The sequence below is a fragment of the Dryobates pubescens genome, chromosome Z (genome assembly GCF_014839835.1).
Source record: "Dryobates pubescens isolate bDryPub1 chromosome Z, bDryPub1.pri, whole genome shotgun sequence".
Classification (NCBI taxonomy): Eukaryota; Metazoa; Chordata; class Aves; order Piciformes; family Picidae; genus Dryobates; species Dryobates pubescens.
The window spans coordinates 89,563,462-89,583,051 of NC_071657.1; the positions used below are offsets into that span (position 1 = coordinate 89,563,462).

At 44.8% G+C, this 19,590-nt stretch overlaps 1 protein-coding gene across 1 annotated transcript; it reads left to right on the forward strand.

Annotated features, from left to right (window-relative positions):
• Positions 1–1,428: 1,428 nt before the first annotated feature.
• On the forward strand, positions 1,429–19,190 carry DNAJC21 (DnaJ heat shock protein family (Hsp40) member C21). Its single transcript, XM_054178902.1, has 12 exons — positions 1,429–1,619; positions 1,981–2,074; positions 3,104–3,224; positions 4,107–4,229; positions 9,150–9,454; positions 11,134–11,285; positions 11,637–11,724; positions 11,957–12,115; positions 13,933–13,972; positions 16,041–16,231; positions 18,169–18,244; positions 18,927–19,190. The coding sequence occupies exons 1-12, from the start codon at positions 1,523–1,525 to the stop codon at positions 19,089–19,091; spliced, it is 1,611 nt and encodes a 536-aa protein (XP_054034877.1). The 5' UTR covers positions 1,429–1,522; the 3' UTR covers positions 19,092–19,190.
• Positions 19,191–19,590: the final 400 nt, after the last annotated feature.

A 19,590-nucleotide genomic window follows, 5' to 3' on the forward strand; every position in this document is an offset into this window, starting at 1 on the left:
GGCAACCAGCACCAGAATAGGACACAGTCTCAAGCTGCACCAGGGGAGGTTTAGGCTGGATGTTAGGAAGAAATTCTTCATAGAAAGAGTGATTGGCCATTGGAATGGGTTGCCCAGGGAGGTGGTGGAGTTCCTGTCACTGGAGGTGTTTAGGAAGAGACCAGATGGGGTGCTTGGTGCCATGGTTTAGTTGATTAGATAGTATTGGATGATGGGTTGGACTCAATCGCAAAGGTCTCTTCCAACCTGGTCTGGTCTGGTCTATTCTATTCTATTCTATTCTATTCTAATTACCTTTCTTTTAATCCACTTTCCAGTTCCAGACCTTATGACCTGATTGTTCCATTGATTCTAGTGCTGTCTTCCTGCTTCCATGCTTTTCAAGGTCTTTGCTTATGCCCTCATCTTGTTCAGTTCCTCTGTTGGTTTCAGCCTCTGGTGTCTTGGTCCTGAACAGGCACAGCTGGCCCAAGGAGAATGCTGACCTTGTTAGTTGCAATATATCCCACCCAGCAGAGCAGGATAAATTCAGTGTCATGTCTAATGAGGTAGTCTGGCTTGTCTGTTACCTGACTGGAAACAAAGACTGATGAATATAAGCATCTGCTCAGTTCATATAATAAAATATTCATATCATAAAATCATAGAATGAGAGGTCCAGCTCCAGGTCCCTCACAAAACTAAACCATGTGTCTAAATCATATGACTAAGATCATCCAGATGCTCCTTGAACTCTGACAGGCTTGATGCCATGACAGCTTCCCTGAGGAGCTTATTCCAGGGACTGTTGATCCTGTCAGTGAAGAACCTTTTCCTAATGTCCAACCTGAAATTGCCATGCAGCAGCTTCATTCCATTTCCTTGTGTCCTCTCACCCATCACCAGAGAGATGGTGGTGTACATCTGATCTAGCAAAAAAAAGTGGCTTTTGCCAAACCTCAGTTCCCTTAAGAGCGCAACTATCAAAACAAAAACCAATCGACCCTCCCCCCCACCAAAAAAAAACCCCACAACATAAAAAAAACAAAATAAACCACACACAAACACCACCCCTCCCCCACCCCCCCCCCCCCAAACCCACACCCAAACAAAAAAAAACCCCTCCAACCAACCAAAAAAACCCCACCAGCCCAAAGGTAACGCGAATAACATCAGACGAGGGAGCTGCGCGGGCTGCGCCGCTGAGCTCCGGAGCGTTGGCGGAAGTCCTAGCACACGGCATTGGGTGGTTTGACATCAGATGATGACAAAACCAAGACCCGGCTGTACGCACGGAGACAGCAGCCGCCCGGTGTTTTCCCGACAGCTACCAGTCAGGCGGATGAGAGGGCGCAGGCGCAATTCGGGATAAAGGCAGCCGGAGGCGGCGGCGCCTGCCCCCGGCGGAGCCTGCGCCGCCTCCTGCCGTCTAGGTCCTCCTGGCGCTGGGCGGTTGCACCACGGCGGGTCCCGCCTCTGCCCGCTGCCGTGGCCGCGCCGCCGGCCGGCGCTTGCCCCCACGAGGAGCGGCGGCGCCGCCGCCATGAAGTGTCACTACGAGGTGCTGGGGGTGAAGCGCGACGCCAGCGAGGAGGAGCTGAAGCGGGCGTACCGCCGCCTGGCGCTGCGCTGGCACCCGGGTACGGCTGCGGCGCCCGCCCTCCGCGTGTCGGGCCCTGCCGAAAGCCTGAGGAGAGGGCCCGGCCCGCCGTTGCCCCGCTTGGCTCCGCGGGGCCCTGTCAGCAGGGGAGAGAAGAGCCTTTTGCGCGTAGGCGGCTGCGGTCGGTGCTTCCCCGGTGATGTCGGTACCACACCGATTGGGCTGCGCCGAGTCTGGCTGTGGGAAGCGCGGCCGGGATGCAGCGTCCCGGCAGCGTGTCGGTGGTTGAGGCAGTGCCATCGGTAGTGCTCGCCCCTTGGCGTTCGGTGTCCGAAGCGGCAGTGGCGGATGCTGTCCGTTGTCTGTTGAATGGTTTACAATTTAATTAAATTGTCTTGCAGATAAAAACCTAGAGAACACGGAGGAAGCAGCAGCGCAGTTCAGATTAATCCAGGCAGCGTATGACGTTCTCAGTGACCCCCAGGAAAGAGCCTGGTGAGCAGTTTTTATCTGATCTAAGCCTGGAAAAGGCTTTTAAAGTTCCATCTCAGCCAGGATTTCGTTTTCCCCTGGGTATTGCTGTAAGTTAGCACCGGCCTCTGTGTCAGGAGCGGCCACTTTGCTTCAGGCTGCTGAAACGGTTGGGAGCCAAGCAAAGTGTAGTCTCTTGGGAAGCACAGCTGAGCACCTACACCTTCCTTGCAGTGTTTGGAGCGGTAGTACTGAGCTGAGGGCTAAGGGGACATGCTCTGGGGACATGCCGGCGTTGGCCTCTGCTCCCTCTTCCCAGAGCGGGAGGGCAGTTGCATGTTAGTATGTACAAGTACCTCTGGCTGTAGTCCTTCCTGCCTTAGAGAGGAAGAGCCAGCATCACATTGAGGGCATGCAGATGTTCAGTACTGCTGTTTGCTGCAGGTGGTAAGCCCTGATGACATACGTGTATTTCAGTGTCACTTCAGGGCATGGGGTTAGTGCGTGTGGTGGTGGTGGGTTGGCAGTTGTACTTGATGATCTTAGAGGTCTTTTCCAACCTTAATGATTCTATGATTCTGTGACAAGTCCGCAGAGATGCACAGGCATCTCTTTTTAAGAGATCACTACTTTGAATATTCTCTGTCGCTTGGTTTTTTTAATGGGCAGAAGCACCTACCAGGTTATGTGGTGAACACACCAGTAGTGTTTGTCCTCCTTGAAACTGAAGTACCGTTTTTCACTTTTAAATGTTAGTGTGTGATTTGGGTGTTGGGTTTTTGTGTGTGTATTGGATGATTTAAATAATGGGTTGCCCATTTCTGAACGTTTATTGAAGCATCATGGTCAAATGTGTTTGCAGCTAAAGTAAACTAAGGGTCAAGAGAAAATATTTAGTGAGCTTGTCTCTTTGTGATGACTTTGGGTATGAGACACAAATTCTAAATATTGGGCTAAGCTATACATTAAGGTGATAGTGTGTACTGTGTAAACTCACCAGCACTGAGGAATGTTCTGTGTCTCTGCATCCTTGATACTATGCATTTTCGTTAGGTACGATAACCACAGGGAGGCTCTGCTGAAAGGCGTTGATGGAGACTACCAAGATGATACATTGGATCTGCTGCGCTACTTCACCGTCAGCTGTTACTCTGGATATGGAGATGATGAAAAGGTAATGAATTAATTAATCTTTCATGAGTCAGTTTAAATTTCATGAAAAGTGCTGCCATTTGCTCTGTGCTGAAAATCTGTGTGGAGTAGTTGTGCACAGGTAGTAAAAATGCTTACACACATTTTTCTAAAGCTTAACAGGAAAGCTTCAATTCCTGCTTATTGTCCAACAGTTACTTAGTCTTGATGTCCAGCTATACAACAGTACTGAGTGTGTGCATCGTTTATTTATGTTATGCAGTGAAGCATTCCAGTGCTTTGCAATGCCCTCTGTTTTTTCAGAAGTATCTTTAACCAGATAGAATGCTTCAAATGGAAACAAAAACAACAACAAAAAGGCAATATAACAGCAGTTGTTGGGGAAAGTTTGCTACCCATAATTGAATTGCCTGTTGTATTTTAAGAGTCTCCATAACCTAAATTACTCTAGGTGAATGTAAAAACCTCTGCTGGAGAAAATTCTTACCTATCTTTGTATTACCATACAAAGTAAGTTAGTAATGTCTTAATTTAAAAAGAGATATTTGGAACTTCCTCAAAAGTTGATGCTGTGGAGCCAGAAAGTTACCAGTATGTTTAGCATGCTGAAATGTCTTTTGTTTTGGTTTGTTTTTAATTCAGATTTGAATATAGGTCCCTGGTATGTGGGACAGAGTCTACATGATAGAGACAGAAATAAAAGGAATGAGAGAGAATGGGAACTTAAGTAAACAAAAGGGTCTGGCTTACAAGGCCATTGCTCTGATTTGGAGTTGCTGTTGCAGAATTGTAGTATTTCTCTAAAACACAGTGCTCGAGCGTAGCATTTGTGCATCTGTCATTGAGCCAATGCAACATGAGTGGAATGGGTTTGTTTGTTTATTTATTTGTTTTTAATTTTCAGGGATTCTTTACAGTCTATCGACAAGTTTTTGAAAAGATTGCAAAAGAAGAGGTGGAATATATGACCCAGGAAGATATTGAAGAGTTCCCCATGTTTGGATATTCCCATAGTGACTATGATACGGTGAGAGCACGTGTGAAACTGAACTGAAAGTACCACAATCAGGTCATTGCTTGTCTCACACTGAAGTGAAAGGAAGGGCCTCTGCTGATCTCTGAGGTGAATACAAAGCCAGGTGTCTGATGTCATTTCTATTACTCCAGACCATTAGTGGAAGGAAGTGCTTGTGTTCTGATTCATGACACTCAGGTGAATTAAAATTGTTACTTCTTGTTGGACTATGTTATTAACCAGGCTTTTAGGGCTTTGCAGGGCTAACAACTAGTTGTGGCAATGAAATGTAAGTGTAGTGCAAGGCCTACAAAACAGATGAAGAGCAGATGTTTTCTTTGCTCCCTGATGTTTAATTTAACTTAATTTAACTTAAATTCCACTGAGATAATTTACTTTTTAAATAACACTGTCTTATTTAGGAAAACGCTTAGCACTCACTGCATAACACAGCCCTTAGAGGATGTTAGATGTGGTTGGTCTGCACTGTGAGCTGCAATACTCTTACAATCTGCAATTATTCTTTAGTAAAATTTAATTTACAAACCAAGAAAACAAAGTATATGAGGGACACCTGTATTCTTGTCACCTGGTTTGCCAACTATTTCACAGAATCACAGAAACATTCAGGTTGGAAAAGACCCTCAGGATCACCAAGTCACCAAGTCCAACCAAGAACCCTACTCCCTAAACCCCTAAACCATACCCCAAGCACCACATCCGAATGACCTTTAAACACGAGTTGGTGACTCAGCCACCTTCCTGGGCAGCACATCCCAATGCCTGACCACTCCTCTGTGAAAAACTTCTTCCTAATGTCCAGTCTAAACCTGCCCAGTCATAGCTTGAGGCCATTCCCTCATGTTTTATCACTAATTACCTGTGAGAAGAGATCAGCACCAGCTTCTCTGCGCTGTCCTTTCAGGTAGTTGTAGAGAGCAATGAGGTTTCTTCTTTTTTCCAAATTAACCATTCCCAGCTCCTTCAATTGCTCTTCATAAGACTTACATTCCAGCCCTTCACCAGCCCTCCTCTGCACTTGCTCCAGCACCTTCACATCTCTCCTGTATTGAGGTGCCCAAACCTGGACACAGCACTTGAGGTGTGACCTCACCATTGCTGAGTACAAGGGGGGGACAATCACCTTCTTACTCCTACTGGTCATAGCATTTCTGATACTTTCTTGGCCACCTTGGCACACATTTGTTGTATTCTGTTGGACTTCTAGGGCCTTTTTAAGGTTACCAGCATTCCTGTATTGAAATTAAATAGTGAAGTAATAGTACTTTACCCACTGAATAATAGCACAGTATGGGTGTACTCAAATGCTGCTTCTAGTCTACTACTTTTCCTTATTTTTAATAGATTGTACTGGATGAGAAATTATTTGTGAAATTTAGATTGATACATACCTTAAAAATTAGCTACTTGTGTGGACTTGGAAACAGAGTTACAAATCAAACTAAGTGTCAGAATGTGTGTTGCAATGTCAGATAAAATTACAGGATGGCTTAACAAACGGAAGTCTTTTTCAGGGAGGGAATATTTAGTGTCTCTGAAGCTGCTAAAATCTAACCAGGTGGATAGAATAATGGTAATGCAGTGGATGTGCTCTGTCTTGATCTCAGGAAAACATCAGACACTATCTCTCACAGCATCCTTGTGTGTTTGGATGATCTGGAAGTAAGGTGGATTGCGAACTGATTGAAGGAAAGTCAGAGGCTTGTGGTCAATGGAAAAGAGTCTAGGTGGAGGCCTGGACCTAGTGGAGTCCCCAGGTGTTGGTACTGGCACCAGTACTATTCTATAAGGAAACAGTGCATTGTCAGCAACTTTGTTGATGACACAAAACTGTGGAGTGGCTGGCATCTTTGAAAGCTATGCTGCCATTCATTGAGACCTAGAAAGGCTGCAGAGTTGGGTGAGGAGAAATTGAATGGAATACAGCAAGGGCAAGTGTAGAATCTTGCATTTGAGAAAGAACAACCTCATGTATCATAGGCTGGGGAGTGACCTGCTGGAGGGCAGTGAAGGAGAAAAGGACCTGGGGTTCCTAGTGGATAGAAGGTTGACCGTGAGCCAGCAGTGTGCTCTTGTGGCCAAGAAGGCCAGTGGTATCTTGGGTTGTTTAGAAGGGGTATGGGCAGCAGGTCAAGAGAGATTCTCCTCCCCCTCTACTGTGGCCTGGTGAGGCCACATCTGGAATATTGTATCCAGTTCTGGTCCACTCAGTTCAAGAAGGACAGGGAACTGCTTGAAAGAGTCCAGCCACAAAGGTGGTGGAGTGGAACATCTCCCTTAAGAGGAAAGGCTGAGAGAACTGGAGAAGAGGAGACTGAGGCATGACCTCATTAATGTTTATGAATATTTAAAGGACAAGTGTCAACAGGAGGGAGCTAGGCTCTTGTCAGTGGTGTCCAGTGACAAGACAAAGGTCAGCAGGTGCAAGATGGAGCACAGGAGGTTCCACATGGCCATAAGTCAAAACTTTCTCACTGTGAGGGTGACAGAACACTGGAACAGGCTACCCAGAGAGATTGTGGAGTCATCATTCAAAACCTGCCTGCATGCATTTCTTTGTGACCTGCTCTAGGTAGTCCTGCTCTGGCAGGAGGGGTTGGACTAGATGATCTTTAGAGATCTCTTCCAAGCCCTAGTATTCTGTGATACTATAATACTGTGGGAGTATTGTGAAAAAGACAAAACACCAAACACAACAGTTTTAGAAGGGAGCTACAAAACTACAGAGGCTTCAAAATTTGTAATGCCTTGATCACCTTGATCAAGGCAAGGCAGCCAGGGAAGATATTCTTTGAGTCAGTGACTTCAAGGCTCCATAGGAAGAAAAGACTCATAGATCAATTAGATACAGAAACAGAAGTGATCAGCTTCAAATATAAGTAAGTAGGCAAAACAAAATCCATCTGGGAGTTCAGCAAGTGCTGCTATAGTGTCTTCTGGAGAATGTTCTTCAGTCTGGAGAAAAGAAGGCTCTGAGGTGACCTTATTGTGGCCTTCCAGTGTCTGAAGGGGGCCTACAAGAAGGCTGGGGAGGGACTTCTCAGGATCTCAGGTAGTGATAGGACTAGGGGGAATGGAATGAAGCTGGAGGTGGGGAAGTTGTTCTTCCCCATGAGAGTGGTGAAGCCCTGGAATGGGTTGTCCAGGGAGGTGGTTGAGGCTCCATCCCTGGAGGTGTTTAAGCCCAGGCTGGATGAGGCTCTGGCCAGCCTGATCTAGTGTGAGGTATCCCTGCCCATGGCAGGGGGGTTGGAGCTAGATGATCCTTGTGGTGCCTTCCAACCCTGACTGATTCTATAATTCTGGGTTAGAGATGTGCTTGTATTTCAGGTAGCTGCTGATGAGGAAAGTTTCAGCTCATGCAGCTGGTGAAGGGGAGGGTGACCCCTGTCATCATTTGATGACTATGCATTGTTTTGCACGGGAGATACCCTCTTCGGAAGCAGAATTCTGGAACAGGGAGCCTAATCTCACTTAGGTTATTGGATTAAATATGCATATTTATTGGTTATTATGGAGATGTGTTTTTTGTGGTAGCAGAGAAAAAAACGCAGTGCCTGCTGAAAGTCAGTCATGAATGTTTGCATGTAGGTAGGTCATTAGAAGTTAGTGTGGAGGTGTTGATTGTTGTAGTCTATGTGAATACCAATGGCAGAAGAAGGAAGAGTAACTAGAATGAGAGGTGTTAAACTGTTAGGTTAAATATTTCTCTGAGGTATTCCAAAGTACAAACAGCAGTGCATGTATGATTAAATAGTAAAAAGGCAGCTTAATGGGGGAAGTAGTAAGGGAGCTCAGGCATATCTTGTTTCTTAAATCACTGAGTGCAGAAGATTAATAATTATTTGGAGTGTAGTAAAATGAAACAAAAGAAAATATTATTTTGCCATGCTATTAATCTAGTGTTTGCTTATTAAGAGTAAAAGAAAAGAGAATAAGAAAAGATAATTCACTGTTTCTTTTAATGTGAGAGCTAGAGGGCAGCATGTTAACATGCAGACATATAATTTGCTAGCACAACAAGAGTAAATGCATCTTTATATAGCCCTTTGTTCAGCTGTGCAAGTCACAGCTCTGTGCTGCTGTATATGCCAACAGTTTATATTGGTTAATAAAATAAATAAAAGAAATACAAAAATAAGAAATGATGAAAGAAAAATCCATCAAGGGCTGTTAATGTCTGTCTTGCACTGGAAGCAGAGAAGAGTATACAGGGAAGAAATAAGATTATGTATTTGTGTTTTACTGCTGTCTTTGTTTTGGTCATTGGCTGCTGATGAAAATGTATGGATCCCCTTTGGTGTAACGTAGGTGGTGGTTCTCATGCAGTATGTGCAGATGCCTGCTTTGCAGACTGCATATCTGATTCTGATTGTGCTCTTCAGTTTGGCAGGAAAAACACAGCACATCTGAGTAACTGGGTACTAGTGTAAACATAATCCAGTCCTGCAAGGGGATATTACATGATCACAGGATACTGGGGATTGGAAGGGACCTCCGGAGCTCATCAAGTCCCAAGCCCCTGCCAGAGCAGGACCATGTAACCATATAATCTAGTGTAGGTCACATAGGAATGCATCCAGACAGGTGTTTTTTGAGTTACTGTTTGGCATAGTTTGTAGTTTTAAGGACTGTTCTGTGGCCTGTCTGGAAGAGACAAAACTGCTACAGAAGTCCTGAACTATTTATTTATTTTAAACAAGTGACTTGTTTAATCGTTTGTGGGTTTTTGGAATGGGCTGCCTGAGGAGGCGGTGGAGTCACCATCACTGGAGGTGTTCAAGAGGAGACTTGACAGGGTGCTTGGTTGCATGGTTTATTTGGTTGGGTGGTGTTGGATGATAGGTTGGACACGATGATCTTGAAAGTCTCTTCCAACCTGGTTTATTCTATTCTATTTTTTTCTTACAGGTAGTCCATCCTTTCTATGCATATTGGCAGAGCTTCTGTACTCAGAAAAACTTTGCTTGGAAAGAAGAATATGACACACGACAAGCCTCAAACCGCTGGGAGAAAAGAGCTATGGAAAAAGAGAACAAGAAAACGAGAGAAAAAGCAAGGAAAGAGAGGAATGAGCTGGTCCGCCAGCTAGTCGCCTTCATTCGTAAAAGAGACAGAAGAGTGCAGGCTCACAGGAAACTTGTAGAAGAACAAAATGCAGAAAAAACTAGGAAAGCAGAGGAGTTTCGCAGGCAGCAGAAGCTTAAACAAGCCAAGTACGTAAATGTAGACCAAATATTTTTATTTAAGCTTGGAGAATGTATCCATGAGGGTACCATATAGAGTCTAGTAGTAGCTCCACTATCTCTTTTAAATGTTCCGGAAAATTTTATGCATTAGCTGCAGTCTGAGGTGGTTTTAAAACTTGAGGGTCTCTGCATGGTGCTGACATGCAGTGATCCAAGATAACCAGGGAATGGTTGTCTGTGTGCGCTGCAGGTCTGTAGTAACACAGGATCCAGTGTGCTTTTACTTACTAGGGTCACGAGGATGATCAGAGGGCTGGAGCACCTCTTCTATGAGGACAGACTGAAGGAGTTGGGGCTGTTCAGTCTGGAGAAGAGAAGGCTCCGAGGTGACCTAATTGTGGCCTTCCAGCATCTGAAGGGGGCCTACAAGAAGGCTGGGGAGGGACTTCTCAGGATCTCAGGTAGTGATAGGACTAGGGGGAATGGAATGAAGCTGGAGGTGGGGAGATTCAGGCTGGAGGTGAGGAGGAAGTTCTTCCCCATGAGAGTGGTGAAGCCCTGGAATGGGTTGTCCAGGGGGGTGGTTGAGGCCCTGTCCCTGGAGGTGTTTAAGCCCAGGCTGGATGAGGCTCTGGCCAGCCTGATCTAGTGTGGGGTGTCCCTGCCCATGGCAGGGGGTTGGAACTAGATGATCCTTGTGGTCCCTTCCAACCATGACTATGATACTTACCTGGGGAAATAAGATTTAATAATTATCATTGTTCCTTTAAAGAAAAAAGAAGTGTGTTTTGGAATGAGGGAGAATAAGACTATGAGCACCTGGACTAAAGTCAGCTTTATCTGCTTTGTAGCTCCAGCTCCTAAAAATAAAGTGGGAGAAATTAAGTTTTGCATTTCCTTTCAACTCTTCAGGAAGGACCTTTTAATTGGACTAAATGCATTTTTAATGCTTTCACTTTCCCCAAAAATAAATAGAAGGAAGATGTGATCTCCCAAGTGTAACCACCATTTATTCTTCCAAATGGAAGAGCTTTCTGCCTGAAAATGGGAGGAAGGAGATGGAATTCCTAATTAAAAAAGTGCACTTGCAAGCTAACTGTATATTGATTACAGTTGTATAATAATAGTAATTCATATCTGTGGAATATATAATTTGCAATGCATGGTTTTCTATATTTTTTCTTAAAGGAAGAGCAAAACAGAGTTATGCATTTAGTAGCAAATGGCTTGATACCTCTAGAGTCTGGGAGCCAGCTGGAGCAAAATTCAGCTGTACTGTGGATCACTGATGGATAACTCAGGCCACATTTAAAAACCAAGCTGCTGTATTCCCATAGTGCAGAGTCAAGGTGTAAGGCGATTGTGGCTTTTATGGTCCTGTGCTGTTGGTGGGTTTGGATCTTGAAGCAGATAAAAGCAGCTGTACTGCTTTGAGGATTGAGCTGTCTTTCCTGCTATCAGCTTGATACTGACTGTACTGCATAGCATTTTCTGCCTGAAATTCAAGCAGGACCCACTGACGTTAATACCTCTTTTCTTGGAGTCAACTACTTTGATTTTCAGGGCTTACAAATAATTGTTATGTTCAGGACGTTCCTCCTAAGGTACCACAGAGAAGAACAAGTTATCTTTTAAATAATACTGTTTCTGTAGTTCTCCTGTCATGGAGGCAATGTAGAAATCACTGTGTTACTCTTAATTTAAAGGCTTGCTGAGCAGTATAAAGAGCAAAGCTGGATGACTATGTCAGATCTGGAGAGAGAGTTGCAAGAGATGGAGGCACAGTATGAAAAAGAATTTGGAGATGGATCGGATGATGAAGATGAAGTAGACAAACAGGAAACGAAAGGCATCGAAGGTATGGGATATCAGGGGGTGGTCTGTATTGAGTGGTTGCAGCTTGAATATTGGCTTACTGCACTTAGAGTCCCAGATGCACAGTCCTGACTAGAATGGAACCCCCTGCCTCCAGCTGAGAGGTGCCAGGCTAATCTGGCCCTTTCTGGTGTTTTCCATTGAACATGAGAAGATGTCAAGCTACAGCTGTAAATTTAAACTAATGTATGATTTGGTGCCATGCTCCTGATAGGTCTGTAGCACTAAGGAAGTTGCATGTCAGTGTTGTGACTATTTTCTGGGTCTTTAAGAGCAGCTTGCTCAAAAATTGCTCATCTGACTTTGTCTCTCTGATCCCCACTGATCTCTTCAGACAAACTGAATGATGAGACTGAAGAAGCTGAGTTTATTGATGGTCTGTACTGCCCTGCTTGTGACAAATTGTTAAAAACTGAGAAAGCGTAAGTGCTTGTCATTGGGGAGTTGGGGGTGGGGGTCTTGGGTTTAAAAAATGTGTTTTAAAGACTTTCTGACTTCGCATAATGGTCAGTGTCGTCTTCCCAGTAGAGACATTGTCGGGGCAGAATTTTCCATCCTTAGTAATGATGGATAATGTGCCTGTTACCAATTTTTATGTAAATACAACAGTATTTGCCCAGCATTCCCTCAGCAATGGTCTGATGTTCTCCACAGCATGAAAAATCATGAAAAATCAAAGAAGCATCGAGAGATGGTTGCGCTGTTACGACAGCAGCTGGAAGAAGACGAAAGGAAATTTCCCATGTCTTTGGATGATACAGATGGAATGTATTCCAAAGAGGAGGAAGAAACAGAAGAGATGCCCAAGCAGAAGTACATTAAATTGTTTTTAATTTTAGTCTCAGGTCCAGCCAACATGGGTTTAGGAAGGGCAGATCCTGCGTCTCCAACCTGATCTCCTTCTATGATTAGGTGACCCTCCTGGTGGATGTGGGAGGCCTGTGGATGTGGTCTGCCTGGACCTCAGCAAGGCCTTTGACACCATCCCCCACAGCAAACTGCTGGCCAAGCTGTCAGCCCATGGCTTGGACAGCAGCACTCTGTGCTGGGTTAGGAGCTGCCCAGAGAGTGGTGGTGAATGGTGCCACATCCAGCTGGCAGCCAGTCACTAGTGGTGTGCCTCAGGGATCAGTGCTGGGCCCCTTCACTGATGATCTGGATGAGGGGGTTGAGTCAGTCATCAGCAAATTTGCAGATGACACCTAGTTGGGAGCAGATTTTGATCAGAGGGTAGAAAGGCTCTGCAGAGGGACCTCAACTGGCTCAACAGATGGGCAGAGTCCAACATGATGGCATTCAACAAGTCCAAGTGCCAGGTGCTGCACTTTGGCCATGGCAACCCCATGCAGAGCTACAGGCTGGGGTCAGAGTGGCTGGAGAGCTGGCAAACAGAAAGGAACCTGTGGGTGCTGATTGACAGCCACAGTGTGCCCAGGTGGCCTAGAAGGCCAATGGCATCCTGGCCTGCATCAAGAATAGTGTGGCCAGCAGGAGCAGGGAAGTCATTGTGCCCCTGTACTCTGCATTGGTTAGGCCACACCTTGAGTACTGTGTCCATTTCTGGGCCCCTCAGTCTAAGAAGGACATTGAGACACTTGAACGTGTCCAGAGAAGGGCAACAAGGCTGGGGAGAGGCCTTGAGCACAAGCCCTATGAGGAGAGGCTGAGGGAGCTGGGATTGTTTAGCCTGGAGAAGAGGAGGCTCAGGGGAGACCTCATTGCTCTCTACAACTACCTTAAAGGTGGTTGTAGCCAGGAAGGGGTTGGTCTCTTGTTTATAGCAACCAGCAGCAGAACAAGAGGACACAGTCTCAAGCTGCACCAGGGGAAGTTTAGGCTCGAGGTGAGGAGAAAGTTCTTCACTGAGCGAGTCATTCGTCATTGGGATGGGCTGCCCAGGGAGGTGGTGGAGTCACCATCCCTGGAGGTGTTCAAGAGGGGATTGGATGTGGCACTTGGTGCCATGGTCTAGTCGTGAGGTCTGTGGTGACAGGTTGGACTTGATGACCTTTGAGGTCTCTTCCAACCATGGTGATACTGTGATACTGTAATGATTTGATAAGCCTTGGGAGGCTCTCAGGAGGCGCTCGTGTTGATTTGTAGCTGTGTCGTAACTCACACTGTTGTGCAATTTGAAATATTTCTTAGCGTCAGAGTTCTGGTAAAATGTATTAGCGTGACTGAGTTCAGATGCTGTAGGGTAATCCTCTCATATTTCCTCTGCTTCTTAGAGCTACAAGTTAAAAAAAAGTAGTGATTGTTATTTTTCACAGGGGAGCTTGCACAGGGTCAGTGTTTATTGATTTGCTACTTCTGTCAGTTGGATGCTGGCATACATATTAATGAGCGTGCTTAAAATCAGAATTGATGAAGCAGGTTGCACAGCTTCAGTTTTTTGGAGTGTCCAAAGCATAACACCAGCTATCTCCCCTGAGCAGAACAAATGCTGTGCTAGCTGCTACAGGCGAACTGTAGTTTCCATTTCAGCCAGATTTATTTGTCTGTTTATAGCTGTTGTCTCTCTGAGGATGTCAATTATCGGGTGAGAGGGTAAACAAAATACAGCTTTCTATCTTTTCAGAATTTTTTTTTCCTTGAAAAGAGGTAATTTTAAATTCCTGTCATTACAGACTCTCAAAGAAGCAGAGGAAGAAACAGAAAACAATGATGGTATGTACTCACATAATGATATTCAGGGAACTTTCTAGCCCGGTTTTGCTATGTTCTAACTTAACTATTTTCTGTCACTAACAATAAGGACTCAGACTGTTTTTAGATCTTTTTAATTCTTCTTATACTGAAAAGTAACTGTCACTATGCCCATGTTTTATTACAATAATCTCATAGACTTTGTTCTGTCTGTGTAGATCCTAATAAATGTGATGCTGGCTCTAAAACAGTACAGACTGAAATGTAAGGAAAACAGGGAAACTGGCAGTGGGAGAATGCAAGGAATTGATCAGAAAGAGTGTTAGCAGCCCAGTTCTTTGAGGGTCATTTTCTGCTTTGGTTGCTGAAGTTCATATAATGTACTGTTTCTTAACCTTTCACTTGAACTGTAAGCATGAGTAATGTGAATCTGCTGTACTCCAGGACGTGAGTCTGTGCCAGATACAACAGACCTGTGCTGGCAGCAGCAGGGCAAATTTCAGGAACTGTATGCTGTTCCAGGCTTGAGTGGCAGCCATAGTGAGAAGATTCTTCTGTCTGCCTTCCTCAAGGCTGATCCTTCTCAAGTCTTGTGTCTTACCTGTTTACTACCTCAGTCCTAACCTTGATCCAGTGAGCTGCCTGTACCAAGGTGCTGCCTCTTCTCGCCTTTCCCAAGATGCTCTTCTGTTTTCTTCCAGCCTAACTTCTCAAGTATCCTTAAGTGTTCACCTTTTTTGCCCTCTCTTACATTATAGTTATCATCACTCAAGAAACTTCACTGAGACTTTCAAACAACTGAATTTTTTTGCTTCAATATGGCTGGTATTGCATAGTCCAATCAGTATTGGCTTGACCTTCTTGTTTCCATTCAGGCTGTCAGGCTCTTGTTGAACTCTTGCCTCCTCAGTATGAAACAGGTTGTCTTCTCACTGCATAGGTTGCATATAGGCACTGTGTTGTCTGTTCCATCAGTTTGATGATGATGTTTTCTGCATGCCAGACAGAAGGCGTCACTCTTAACATAGCATAAGCTGGAATTTTGTGCAAAGATTCTTCTAGAAATGTAACCTCTGTCAGGCTTTATGGAGTACAGGGGATCACTGGTTTTTGTTTTGTTTTTCCTGAGCTGAGACTTTGCAGGAGGTACTAGAAGTGATAGGATTACATGTATACAGTGTGGGGTCAAATTTATTATCACGCTGGTGGGAGCTGAGCTGTTCAGCTTCAGGCATGCTCAGGGACTGATCTTTTGCTATGCTGGATGTATTGTCTACTCTCCCTTCTGTAGTTTTAGAGGCTGTTTTATTGATGTTTCTTCCCTTCATCACTGGTGGCCTTATCTTTCAAAACAGGGAAATAAGGTTTTATCTGTTAAAATCTATCTAAAAGCACACAGTCAAATTAAGAGGGTCCATGGCTTTCTGTTCTCCCAACCCGTCCATGTTTGATGTTGTCCTGGTTTGAGGCCAGGCAGATCTTCTCTTGCCCCTGAAAGGCGCAAAAGAATGACACTCACACAAATGGATTGCAAAAGTGATGGAAAGTTTAAATGGAAAAGTAGCACGTGTTTTACAGAAGCTACAAGCATAGTGACAAAAGAAACCTAAAGCACACAGAGTCCCCTACAGCACACCCAAAAGCCTCCCAACAGTTCCCTTCTCCTCACTTGAGGGTGTCCCCAAAACCCCCAGGCTTCTTTCTTCCCCCCTGTACTGCTAGGCTAGTCTCAGGCTGGCCAGGTCTGAGACTGTCCCTCCCCCTTCTCCTCCTGGCATTAGTCCTAGCCAGGCCTAAGAGGCTTTGAGATACTCCCCCACCATTACCCAATAGGGAGCATCTCCCACGGGAGCCGAGAGGGAAGAAAGAGGAAGACTTTGCAGCTGAATTTATAGGGCACAGGATATTATGGGTATGAAATACTCTATTTCCTGTGTCCACCTTATTGGGTTGGACACTCGGGACACTGGAGGTGTAACCTATGTGGCAGGAACAGATAAACTGCCACAGATGTAAATGAGTATAATACTACAAATGTAATCACTAATGAACTTAAAGTAGTTGATTAGCATTTCTTCTGTTTGGACAGACTTATGAGGACTCCCTTGATAAAAGTGCTGATGAAGAAACAGTAGAACAAAAGGAATTTCCCGGTGTGGACAAGGATAGTGGCTCAGCAGAAGAGTTGGTAAACGATGGCCAAAGTTTTGCTGTGTCAGAGGACGCAAGTGCTACAGAAGATGTTGGCCAAGTAAATGAAGCAAAAAACGAAGTGAAAAGGTATGCTGATTGCAGTACTGCAGTCACCCTGTCATTCTGTGTCATGTTTGATGCTATCAAACAAGTCTAAATTTACTCAGCAGTGTGAACTGGGGATTACTCTAAATCGGAGTTAAATAAGTATGATACCAAACAAGGAGTGTTAGGATCTACTTTGGAAGCGGCATTTGACTGCAGATTTGTGCCACATCACTTAGCAGTAGCTGGTTTATCATCTCTGAATTGTAAGATCCACATCTGATCACAAAAAAATCAAGTTTCTTTAGTTTTCCCGAAAGTAGAATCATTCATGGAATGCAGTGGGTTGGAAGGGACCTTGAGAGGTGTTGTGAATATGCCCTCAGAAAATGAGCGGCAGATACACCAATGAAAATATATGTCACATTTATTTATAAACTCTGTAACGGGGTATTTACAGTCACCCTTCACAGGTATCAATATCCGGTTAGTGAAACAATATTTACAGAATGTTTAAATGTGGGCAATTGACTCAAACAATTCACAGAACCTAGAATCGAAACTAATTCAGAAAGCGGCGGGGGAGGGGTTGGTCGGTGACCGGCAACCCTCCACTCAGAGAAATCCAAACGCTACCTCAACTGGAAACTATAAAGAAAGGCTTGACTTACAAGCTGAGGAGTTCGTGAGATCTCTCCTTAATAACATTTATAGTCCAGAAACGTGGCACGGATGTGCCGTAAGATGGAGACAGGAAATGCCCCTGGCTGCGTGGCTGCACCGCGTGGCTGCTGCTTCTCCCAGGACACAAAGGTCTCCCGCTCGAGGGGGGCTGTGGCAGGTCAGTGACGCTGGCTCACACGGGCTGCTGGCGTTCCTCCTGCAGCAAGGGATCGCGTCGTGGTTGATCCCACGGGATACTGTCCACGGCACCGCACGCAGCTGGGTGACGGTGGCAAAGGAGCGTGAGGTCTCTGGGGGCACTGGCTTGAGTCTCGGGCAAGGTGGACTACGGCAGCACTGGCACACACACACTCACGGGCTCCAACACGATGTGGGGGCTCATTTACCAAACGACCCCTATTTACCATTTGCCCCAGTGAATACTGGCCCAATGAGCATTCTGTTGCTAACGCAAGGTTAACCAATGGACTAACACCTACCAAATATGGTGTAAGTATATGCTATGCCCAGGCTGTTTACCTGGACTCAGTGGCGCCAGGATCCCCCCTGTTGCCCCCAGAAAGAAGCGGGAAACAAAAAGGTTTAACACTCAGAAGAGTATGTTCCAGAAATGTTTGGGGCACAATCCTGACCATAAGCATCCTTCACTACAAGAGGTCATCTAGTCCAACCCCTTTGCAGTAAGCAAGGACATCCCCTACTAGATCAGGTTGCTCAGAGGCCTATCAAGCCTGAACTAAGAATATCTCCAGGGATGGAGCCTCCACCACCTCCCTGGGCAGCCTGTCTCGGTGTTCCACCACCCTCATAATAAAGAACTTCTCATAATTTGCCCTTCTCTAGTTAGAAAACCACTGACCCTTGTACTAGTGCCGCTTGCCTTTGACAGTAGTCCCTCCCTATCTTCCCCTTAAGGTACTGGAAGGTCACTATAAGTTTGCCCCAGAGCCTTCTCTTGTCCAGGCTAAACAACCCAAACTCCCTCCATGTGTCTTCATAGGATGGGTACTGCAGCCACCTGATAATTTTTGTGCCCCTCCTCTGGACCCTCTCCATGAGGTCCATGTCCTTCTTGTATTGAGTACTGTGTCCTGAATTGGACCCAGTACTTCAGGTGAGGTCTCACCAGACCAGATGGTCAAAATACTCCTTCTATCTGCATTGTATTAGGTACTTGCATTATGTTGTGCAAAGGAAGAACAAGGGAGAGCAGTGGAGACATTCATTATTGAAAACTATCAGAAGTTCTTTTAATGTTCCTGTAGACTAATCTTGGGTTTCTCTTTGTCTATCAGCAGTACTAAGCCTAAAGGGAAAAAAGCCAAGGATGCAAAGAAGTCTGCCAAGGCATCTTCAGAGCACCCTGCAACGGTATGTCAATTCACTTCCACTATTTAATAGCTGGAGGTCCTGTTACTACAACAGGCTTGGTGTTTGGTCACCTCCAGTCTACACACTCTCTTTCAGTTTTTTGCTTATTTTCTAATACTACAGGCATTTCTGCTTCTAATAAAATCACAGGGATAGGAGACTGGAACACCAGCTCTTGTCCTCACAGAGCAGGACTGAATTTTAGTTATAAGAGAATTCATAAAGCTCTGTATCCAGGGCAGTTCAAACCAGGTAAATTAAACTGTTGTCATCATGCAGGTGACAGGCAGTAGAATTTGCATCTTTCCCAATATTGCTGTTTCTAAGAGCAAAATCTAAACTGCAGCTAAGACATACTAAATTCTCTAACTCTCGGATCCCTAAGTGTTTTGTGTATAGTCAGATGAGATCAAAAGTATTGTTTATCTTGAATTAGATTTGCAAGGCTTCTATTCTTACTCTTGCTTCTACTTAGTATTCTTTGAAAGTTCAAGAAGTTACACTTGTTGCTGGTTTTATGTAGATACATACTTAAATGTTAACCAGTAATGGAGTATCTGTGAAACATACAGCTTGGTCACACTTCAGCATCTAAGAGAAACTGCATACAATAAACTGGTGTATGACCTTTATTATGTATTCCATATGAATGTCAAGCATTTTGGTTTTTTCTTTGTTGTAGAATGAAGTTCCTATCCACTGTGTAACCTGCAACTGTGCATTTCCATCTCGAAATAAACTGTTTGAACACCTGAAAGCCACAGGACATGCAAAAGCAACACAAGCACCAGCTGTAGATGGAGCTGTAAACGCCAAAACTAAAAAAGAGAAACGTAAAAACAGATAGAACTTTGTGAGAGCCTTCTGAATCATACGTGGAACACTCTCCCCAAACTGAAAGGTGCACATTGCCTGTGTTCTGAATTAAACAGAGGAGGCAAGTTGTAATTTTTTCTGGGGGGGAAAGGAAGATGCAATAAAAGGAATGTGATCTTGTGAAGAAATCTGCACTTTATCAGCCTTTAATGACTCAGCAGTTTTCATACTGGGGATAGGGAAGTAGTAATTTAAAGCTACTCCACTTGCATTCCTTCAGAAACTTGCATGGATAAAATACTTACACAGAGGAAAGAATAAATTAACATTTGTGTTGCAGTTTGGTGGTGGTTGTTTTTTTGAGAAGGTTTAGCTCAGGGTGAGTATATCCCACAGAAGAGCCTGTGCCTCTTGGACAGATGATCAAAGATGAAACATCACCAAGGCATCAAAATACACAGGCTTTTCTTCTGCCATCCCCAAGGGCCCTTCCAAATTACTTAATTACATAAAACAGCAGACAGCAGAGG